The sequence below is a fragment of the Embiotoca jacksoni genome, unplaced genomic scaffold (genome assembly GCF_022577435.1).
Source record: "Embiotoca jacksoni isolate LCO1_2020_lvr unplaced genomic scaffold, fEmbJac1.0.p SCAF_37, whole genome shotgun sequence".
Lineage (NCBI taxonomy): Eukaryota > Metazoa > Chordata > Actinopteri > Embiotocidae > Embiotoca > Embiotoca jacksoni.
This window is the reverse complement of record NW_027185389.1, coordinates 1,715,236-1,725,322: the sequence shown is the minus strand read 5'-3', so window position 1 is coordinate 1,725,322 and position 10,087 is coordinate 1,715,236. Positions and strand designations below refer to the sequence as shown.

General features: G+C 42.1%; 1 protein-coding gene across 1 annotated transcript; it reads left to right on the top strand.

The window, feature by feature from the left end:
- Positions 1-9,805, top strand: hdr (hematopoietic death receptor). The gene is made up of 10 exons (XM_069166252.1): positions 1-85; positions 2,365-2,518; positions 2,669-2,797; positions 2,940-3,051; positions 3,272-3,363; positions 3,664-3,759; positions 6,181-6,221; positions 6,401-6,547; positions 7,262-7,298; positions 8,060-9,805. The coding sequence occupies exons 1-10, from the start codon at positions 62-64 to the stop codon at positions 8,347-8,349; spliced, it is 1,122 nt and encodes a 373-aa protein (XP_069022353.1). The 5' UTR covers positions 1-61; the 3' UTR covers positions 8,350-9,805.
- Positions 9,806-10,087: the final 282 nt, after the last annotated feature.

Here is a 10,087-nt window from a genome sequence, read left to right as displayed (position 1 = left end):
CTCACTTTGGAAAGAGTCGATTTACGTCGTTGAATTTTTTGGGGAGGGGATTTGAAAAAGAATGAAAAACTTCGAGAGACTTTTGGTAAGTTTTTAATTATTTGTATATATATATTTATTTATTTTTTCAATAGGCATATCACAAAAAAAAAGAAAAGAAATGGGCAGAAAAAAAGTTTGCTGCGGTTCCAGGACAGTGCTTGTATATAATAAATATATATATATATTTATTTATTTTTTTACGGAGATTGTGTTATCTGAACGTGAGAAGTGGCGAATCAAAACCACATCCGAGTTTCTGTATTTATTTATTTTAAGTAGTTCAACTCTCCGGTTGCCGTTTGTGTTAGGCAGTGGCGTCCCTCCAAAAAAAAAAAAAGTCGTTTAAGGTGATTATTTCCACAGTATGTCAAAGTAAAGTTTATTCTTTGGTGAATGAAAGTGTATCTGAGACTTTCCGGGTTGCTGGTTTTAAGGCAGAAATGTCGCAATAACGTGTAAAAGTCCCTTCAGCTGCGTCTGAGCGCAGGTGTGAAATTCATCGTCGGCTTCCTAAAAGTCACAAGAAACCCGACTCGTTTGATTTAATTAACCTCTTCGCCTCTTAAGCAGCGGAGCTCCTTGACGGTTTCTGACTTTGAATGAAACACTGAATGAAACTCTTCACGCCGTCGGTGTTGTTTTCCTCGCTCACGCGTCTTTCCTGGTTTTCGTCGCGCCAATCTCCATTTGTAAATGTGCCGATTTAACCGGATTCTTTAATATTTTCACACGTGCCTAATCTTAAATTTCCGGGACCAAAACCCGTTTCATACGTTCTGGTAATCTGTCTTCAATTCGGCGTGGCGGTCGTTGGGCCAAGCGGCTTTACTTCATTCAAATGTCAAAGCCTTAACATCTGACGTGCACTTTTAGCCGGGTGACAGTTTAAGCTGCCTCATAAATAACATCATGGTGTTTTGTGGACTGTTTGTAGGCCGACTTTAAGACTGTCTTCTAAAGATTCAGAAAAAATGTCAATGTTGAAATTAAACTTAACCTGCATACGTTTTTTTTTTTGGTCTTTAAGCAAGTGTTTAAAACGTTTTGTTTTTTTTAAGTGGAGGTTTCTGTGATTTGATCAAACTTAACAGACTATTACCACTGTGCTTTTAATGGGCTATTTAACAGTGGAGGAGGGGGAGGGGGGGAGGATTAAAATTCCTCTAATGGGGGCAGACACACTAAAGTAGGAGTGTGGTTGGTGTGTTTAGTGTGTGTTCATGCTTGTTTGGAGATGCCCTCACACGTGAGCCTTATTTGGATATAATGCTGTTTGTGGATCAGGTGACAAGTGCAGGAGATCGAGGCTGACCTTTTTTTTTTTTTTTTTTCCTATCCATTTTAAAAACCCGTCGAATTTAAGATGGCATCGGCACATCGACCGTGCTTCTTCACTGATAATATATATTTTTTTAAGTTGCTTCTGTGTTCCCTTTGAAGATGGACTTTAAACTCACTTTAAGGAATCCACCCCCCCCCCTTTCTTTTTTTTTTCTCAGCTCCAACCTTTTTTAGTTAGTGGGCTGATCGAAGGTGTTTTTTAACTGGTGACGAGACGTCATGTGTTGTGTTGCATCATCTAAATCAAGGAGGCTTCTTTTTTATTTTTTATTTTACAGGAAAATGTTGTTGTTTTTTCCTGTATGTTTTATGTACAGCATTCCTGTGTAAACAAGTTATTTCCTGTGAGCACAACTGAAGTGTTTACAAAGCACGTTCTGCCGCCATCAAAGGGAACCGGCTGTCAAATATGGAAATTTAACTGGTTGACGTACAAGAGGAAGGAACACTACATACCTGCTTTAATAAAATGTAAAATATTAACTTTTAGACGGCGGAGACCGATGGTATTTTTCATATCGGTGATATTGTTTTTCTAATTTTTGTAAATTCACATTTTAGAAGCTGAAACTGATGCCTCAAAACATGCCTCACGCAATGCAATTAATGATCATTTTCATTATCAATGGGGCTGCCAGGATTTTTCTCGATGAATTCGTTGGCGTTTTAACTTCCGGATATTTCATTGATGTCTATAAGATAAAGAAAAATAGTCCATTTGAAGTCACCAGAGCAGAAGTTAGCATATTTACTAGTAAATATCTTCTTTTTAATGACTAACAGTCCTAAAGAGTTCAAAGAAAGCTGGTATTTTTTTTTGTTGTCGTTTTAAAATCTTAATTAAATGGTTGATAATTGAGTTGTTGTTTTATTTTTTTTTGTCAATCCGCTAAAACGATGAATCACTTCGGCTCTACGAAAACTTGCGTTATTAAAACCGATCCTGCCACGTTTTGACCGCTGCCGTCTTTCCTCCAAAAGGTTTCTCTTCTACCGATCTGCCTCCTCGTCCCCGCCTGGGCGAAGCCGCTGCCCGGCCTCGCCTCGGGAGGCGTCAGGACGCGGCGGGACGTCCCCTGCAGAGATCACCTGGAGTACCCTCACAGCAACATCTGCTGTCTGAACTGCCCGGCCGGTAAGACGCGCTCGAAAACCGGAGAATCCGTCACGAGCCCGGCGTGAAGCCAAAAACCGTTCGGCCGGAGCGACGGGCTCAACGGAGAGACCTCAATTAAGCGGACGTGTAAAGACGTTCTGGTGGTTTTCTTTGTTTGTTTTTTTTTAGGTGCGTATGTGAAGTCGCCCTGCACCAGAGCTGGAGAAAGGGGGACGTGTGAGGAATGCGACTACGGGACGTTCACCGAGCACGCCAACGGGCTGAGGCAATGCTTCAAGTGCACGCAGTGTCGCTCGGGTAATTCCGCTCGACGGCTTTTGCGATATCGATCGGGGGGGGGGGGATCTATATTCATCATTTACAGAGTGCTCCGAGCGTAAAGTCCGACTTTAACAAGGTCTTTGTTTTGTTTTTTTTTGTCTCCGTGTTGCTCGCTCAGATCAGGAAACTGTAAGGCCGTGCTCTCACTCTCAGGACACCGAGTGTCGCTGCAAAACGGGCAGATTTTGCGATCCCGACCAGGCGTGCGAAGTCTGCAAGAAGTGCTCGAGGTGAGTGTGAGTGTGCAAAAAAAGAAAAACGAACGGAAGAACACACCTGATGCTTCATTCATGCAGCGTGAGCGATGGGAGAATAAAACTTTTTTTCTTTAATTTTATGACGCTCATTTCTCACTTCCCCGCGACGGCCTCGCTCGTTTTCATTTTCTCCGCGCCTTCGATTAATCTTTTTTTTTTTTTTTTTTTTTTTCTGCCTGCCTCCTCCCGATAGGTGTGGAAGCGATGAAGAGATAGTGAGGAACTGCACGTCTACTGCCAACACGGAGTGCAAGAAGACCAAGCCCAAATCTGACTCTGACCCAGGTACCGTACTCTGTGGAGGCCCGGTGACCTCACCGGGGAAAAAAAAAAAATTATATATATATTTATACTGCACCTTTTCAGCATTATGTATAACTTCACAAATATATGAAGCTGCAACATCTAAAAAGAAAAGTATAACATTTTACAGACAGGCAGAAACCAAGTATCACATTTGATAGACAGACAATACATTAATACAATAAAAAAGTGCACTATATAAAAAAAATTTTTTTTAAAAAACCCAGTCTCTTACAAATCCTGTGCTGCTGCTGACGGTCAGTCATGCGTTTGTTCCTCCAGGTTGGAGCGTCGCGCTGATCGTGATCGTTGTCATGATCGTTGTGTCCATCATCGCGTTCATCATGTGTTTCTGGTTGAAGAAGAGACGAAGGACAGGTAGGTGCAAATACAAAAAAAAAATATAAACCGCAAAAACATCTTTTTAAGCGCTAAGACACGGTTAAAATCTTCATTTACCAGGATTTTTTGTGAAATGAGTATGAATAAAAAGCGCTGGTCGTTCCGTGGTTAAATATCTCTGAAAACATTTTAAAACCGTAATTTTTATGTTTTTTTTTTTTTTTCTGACACCACCAACAAACACTCGAGTGGAACGGCAACAACATCAACAGGTGCCGTCAGGAAATTAAGAACCTGACAAAAGGATAAAAAAAACAATGTAAAAGGGGAAATTCTAGCAATATGATGTGACACAACACATTTTCGTCGCTGACAACCTCTCGCTGGAGCGCCGTGGAATCGCTCGTCTCGCTGAAGGCTGAATAAGCTCAACTTCTTTCACAGCAGGAAATGAAGTGTCATTATGAGGCTTTAAATTTAATGACATTCTTGGCAAGTTGTCTTTGGTTACTGCTGCATCTATTAATACGTGGTGTTGGAAACACAAAGACACTTCTTGTCATAACTTTAAATATGCAAGCCAAGCCTTTTGTTGTTCATTTTTTTTAAACTGAAGGAAAAAGAAAAAAAGCATTGAATAAGATAGGAAAGCTGTTGCTACACCTGCAGACGCGCTTGAGTCATGAGGTGTGTTTCAATACTTAACATTTCTGGTAGCTGTATTGGTGTAATGCCAGCCCTGTAACAGCCTCGAGCTGTTGCCCTGTTTTAGCAGGACTTAATGGTGTTTTTTTTTTTTTAGAGTACCACAATTTCTACTTTAATGTTACAGCTGCAACTACAGGCTGTTTTCATTAGCTGTTTATTATTTCCTTCCTAAGTTATTTAGCTTTTAAAAAAAAAAAACACGAATTTGTAATATTTGTTTACCTCCTTAAGTGTTCTGTCTATGAGATAAAGTAAAGAAGCAAATGTTATGCTCTCTCTAATATCTCGAATTACAATTGAGAATTTGAACTAGAGAATTTTTTTGTATTGCCGGACTAATACTTTAGTTGCTGATTTATTTCGTGTCAACTGACCAAATCAACCAACTATTTCAGATCCTAATAGTTAAAAGTTTGGTTTCGGACAAGAATCGGTCAAAACCTCGTGTGTGTCTTAAACGTGAGAGGGCTTTTAATTTGAAACGAGGGCTTTTAATTTGAAACAGATACAGGAAGATGCAGCATTAGGTCAACCAATCACAAACCTTTAATCAAATATGTCCTTCATTATCCATGACTGACTTTAATAGGGCTGAGTATCGTTGACAAATATTCAGCACCTATACCCTTTTTCAATGCCAATTTTATTAAAACTAGTTTGACAAAAAGAAAATTACATTTCACATTACAGTGCAAATTACAAAACATTACAATTAACAAACTGTCCCTAAACGCCTCACATGCTATCGGTAGAAGCTAGCTAGCCAACTGTGCACAGAGAAGCCAAAGAATTTGTTAAGAAAGAATGAAATAAGACATTCTACTTTCATATTTACCAAAGATGAAACGTTGTGAGTTTATTTACTTTGGTGGGCGGCTCAAGTAGAGTTCATGTATGGGGAAATGCTGATCTGGTTCACTGATCTTGATAAGATTTTCTCCCACGTGGACATAGCAAAACAAACAAAAAATGTAAAAGGAAATGTTCCAGTGTTGATGTTACCTGGGTGCTGTAATTTGACACCAAATAATGAGGCATTTTTTGATACCAGATGTATTGAAGCAACACCACCAGTGCCCATAAAGTTATTGAAATTTGATAGCCAGAGACGGACTGTGATTAGAGCAGCGGGACGGTACTACTTTAATTCATCTGGCAGTGTTTAACGAAAACAAGCTCGGCACCGAAAGGTTCTCAATTAAAAGTGGTGAGCGACGATGACTCATTCTTCTTCCCTGGTACACGAGGCTCCGGTTCACCGGGTCCTCGTACGTAGCAGAAACCTGCCTAACCGGAATGACTACGACGGCTCGAGCTGCTGATCTCACCGCAAGCAGATTTCAGGTGTATTTGATGAAAAGTGAATCACCAGGTCGGCTCACTGAGGAAACAACGGCCTTCGGAGACGTATGTTGTTCATTGTTCTGGCCAAACGTGAAAGTGCGCCGCAGTTGGCAACTACAATTTAAAAAATACCTTTCCGTGTTGATTCGGGCTAAAGAGGAGAGGGATCACCCAGGTTGTTATCAGCGCTCCGTTGAAAAGCCAGCATTTGTTGACGTCTCTTTTCAGGGAGGGCTTTGATCATTTCAGCAAAACAAAACCAAACCACATTGTGCACGTATTTCAAATGCACGGCTCTCTAATGGAAGAGTCCGGGGTGCTAAACTAGTGTGCCGTGTTTTTTTTTGGGGGGGGGGGGGGGATTCCTTAAAGTTGCATAATCCTCTCTTCACGTCTTTTCTGCAGACGGTCGGAGGAATCCACCCGACGGGACGAAAGCGGGACCGGTGAGTCGCTTGTTTTTTTTTTGGTTTTTTTTGTATTACCGTAAAATTGAACGACTAAGAATCCGAGCTGTAGGATGAAGACGGACGCAAACTTCTCGACCTCGATGGCCGACCGAGAAGGAACGGACGTTTTTGAAGCGACTGTTTTGAACACGTTTCCCCCTTTCGTTGCCCGCCAGTGTTACATCGACGCCCGTCCCATGGAGGACGAGAGCCTCAGCAGCTCAGCCAGTAACAGCCAGCACAGTCTAACCGGCCTGCTGCCCCCCGCCTGCCCCGCAAGCGCCCCCCTCGCCGCCGCCGCCGCCCGGCCGACCACCAGGAGGGTGAGAGTAAAAACGGCTCGTCTCCTTTTCCCCGGCTTCCGCCCGCGCTGCTTTTCTTCCCACCTGCTTTTGAGGCAAAAGTAGTAAACCCCTAACTCTTTCTTGCTTTCTCACCTTTTTTTTTTTTTTTTTTTTTTTTTTTTGGCTCGGCAAGTTCTTTCCCCGATAGATTGAAGATTTCCAGTGTTCGAAGTCGCACATTTAATCTCCGTTTAGGGACCAATCCCCGGTGACCTCGCTGAGGATTTATCTTTTTATGTCTTTTCATCCTGTTTTTAAAGCAAAAACCTCCCACTGTAGTCGTGCTTCTGGAATCCACCGGCACTGGTTTTGTATTTAGCTTTCAAGAACGTTTGTTCTTCGGTCATTTCTTCTGCTGTTGTTTTTTGGTCCAGACTTGTTTACATTGTCGGAGACGAGAAGTCGATGAGTCACATTTTCCTCGCCGCACCTGTAAACGATTAACATCAGCTGCTTATTACAGCTCCTGCTTGCTTGCTTTTTTTATTTTTTTTTATTTCCTCGCTCACCTTCGGGAAGACTCATCGCTGCTATTTGAGAAATCCCTTTAGGCAAACGAAACTATTTTTTTTCTATTCAGCTCACTCCTTCCCAGTAACTGATTAAGAGACGAGTCTGGATCTGTCACTTTGTGATTTCCAACACATTTCTTTAGATATTAATAGGGTGTTTTCTCTCTCCTTTCTCATTTAGGAAGAAGAGCAATTCCCCAAGCTTGAACCCGTGAATGGTAAAGTATTTTTATTCCATCTCTATAAATCCAGTTCCGACTAAAAGATTCGTGACGATTCGTAAAATTGTTTTTTAGTACATTGCAGGAAACGTTGCAGCCGTCTAAACTGTCCCGTTTGTGATTGACTCAAATCAACTGAGTCACCTGTTTGTCAAGTCGTGTTTAGAGCGTCGCCTCTTTCGGCCGTCAATCTGGGCGCATTTGTTATTCTCTGTTGATCGATTTGTACGGCGGAGAGAATGTGTCAGAGTCTCTTAGCTTGTTTGAGGAGGGGGGGGTGTGTCTTTATGACTCAAGTCCAAAGGGGAAATTATTAATTGCGCAACCAAAACATAGAAACCATTTTAGTCTTTGAAGTGTGCGACCTTCAGTCCGTAGATTGTGACGAGTATATAAACCTCCTCCTTACTTAATAGTTTTGAGTCAAAGCCTATTTCATGTATCTTAATTTGTCTTTATTGAAATGTTCCAAAACGGCATGTTTTATTGAAAACAAATGTTTGTTCCCGTTATTTAGACCCTTTTGGTTTCTAAGGAAGAAGGCATGCTGGGAAATGCTAACTTAGTTTTTCCCAATGACCTTGCGCGCGGTGATTACCTGATTATGGTATGTGTGTGGGGGGGAAAGGATAGAGCCCAAGGAACCTATTCGAACCAGGGTCCGATCATAATTGTGTTACGCCGAAGCACAAGCCTCGGGTTGTGATTGTTCATAAAAAAACAAGTAAATGAGTTTGGGTCTTTGTCTTCGTTCGCAGGCTTTGATTCTCTCCGTCAATGCTTTTGGCTCTTCGAAGAGCTCGACGCGTCCTTCTACAAGAGGTTCTTCCGTTTACTCGGGCTCAACGACAACGTGATCAAAGGCGAAGAGCACTCTTCCTACGAGGACAAGATCCACGATCTGCTGAATATTTGGATGGAGCAAGAGGGCCGCGACGCCAGCTTGAACGACCTGCTGTCAGCTCTGCTCGAGTTGAACCAAAGACGAACCGCCGAGGTGATCATGGAAAAGGCTATCGGCAAAGGTCATTACCGCCGCGAGTCTTAACGAGGGGTGGATCGATTCGAAACCCCTCCTCTCCCCCCAAAGGAAAAAAACAACCGAAAATATTTTTTTGTTGCTTAAATCTTCTGCACTATCCAAAACTTGGTTGCAGTAACATTGCACCCGTTTCCCAACCGTGATTGGGAGTGAATAGACTCTCGGTTCGGGGGCCTTTTCAAAGATAAAAACCTCGTACCGGAGAAAGCCTGAGAGACGTGGAGTGGTGGTGTTGAGTTTTGTCTTTGCACCTCCCAACACTACCGTCCATGGTGGTCTTTTGGTAGTAAATATTTTTCTACCATAAGGAGCCAAAACGTTCTCGTAAACCGGAGGCATCGGTCACTGCCGCCTCACGGGTATCGAGTATGGCGTGGGCCTCCTACGCGACGTCATTTGGCGCCGGTTGGAGTCAGAAAGCCAACGAATGAGCAAAGAATAAAAAATAGTTCACTTGAATGTGGAGTATTTTTTAATGGACCGGCCGCTCGGTCTTTCGGGGTCGTGCTCACCGTACGAAACGCGGCTCGTCTTTAAAATTCGTATCCTCGCTCGCACTCCGAAAACGACACCTCGACTTCTTGTCGTTTTGGTGTCGGACTGAAAGCTACATGAAATATTTCATTTCGTCTTCAGCTCGTGTACAAAGAAACTGCTGCTCACTCAACCCCAAAACTCAAGACGGGTTGTTTTACAGTCAACATTGATGTTCATTTTGACCTTAATGATGATTACGTTCCTTTTTTAAGATTTATTTATTTAAATTATAATCTGTTTTGAGGAATTCATCTTAATGGTGGCACTGATTACTGAACAACGTGAAGCATTCAACATAATGTCTTGGAGGCATCAATGGGGTAACTATGAGTATATTAACTTATTAAAGTGGCTGGTAGTTCATGATTTTCTAGTTAATGATGTCTACCTGACTGTATTATATACTTGTTAATTCAGTGTTCTCCTGATCACGGCTTGTTTTGGTCAAAAGGGACGTGTTTTTTTTTGTTACCTCCAGTGTTTCATTGTGTTTTTATGGCTTATTGTTACAATTCAGTCGTAATCCTGATCACAGCAGCGACACTGTAGAGGTTTACAAAACCACAAAAACGCTCTTGTCTTGTTGCACTATACGTGCCTCGCCTTAAAAGGGCTGGTGTGGTTCAACGCTTCAGAGGAGGTGAAGGGGATTCCCTCTCCTCCTCCCCCCACCCACTCCTTATCATTTGTGTTGATCCGTACGGACTTCACACTACGGAGTCGTAGAGCGCTTCACTTTACATTAGCGCCTACTTTTTTAAGTTTTTGTCTGTTGCTTCCAGTTCTTTTTCTCAGTTCCTCCTGTTTGTCTGTCTGTCAGCGTCCTCGTTTCATTTCCTTGAAGTTTTTCTTCCCGACCCAACTGCAAAAGGCCGTATGAGTAAACGCTTTCGACTTATGATTGTTGAACTGTGTATGAACTTTAATAAAATTTAAAAAAAAAAAGAAACGCGTCTCCCCGTCTTGTGTTTTTCTTCAGTTTTCACTGAAAAAAATGTGTGTTTTTAATTTGTTTTGTTTTTTTAAGTATCCTTTGGAGTGTTTAGTTGGGTTTGGGCAAAGCGGGAGTGAAAAAATAAAAAGTGAGCGTGGCGCTTCCTGTGCTGTGACGAATAAAATTCCCGGACCGCTCCCTCGGTCGTGGACTCTGAAATGCTCTTCCAATGACGCAAGATGACTCTGGAGGTGAACAACACATTCTCCACTG

Coding starts and splice junctions, on each gene's coding strand:
- hdr (XM_069166252.1), top strand. CDS start 62: ATGAAAAACTTCGAGAGACTTTTG. Junction 86..2,364: donor AAAACTTCGAGAGACTTTTG/GTAAGTTTTTAA, acceptor TTCCTCCAAAAG/GTTTCTCTTCTACCGATCTG. Junction 6,222..6,400: donor ACGGGACGAAAGCGGGACCG/GTGAGTCGCTTG, acceptor GTTGCCCGCCAG/TGTTACATCGACGCCCGTCC.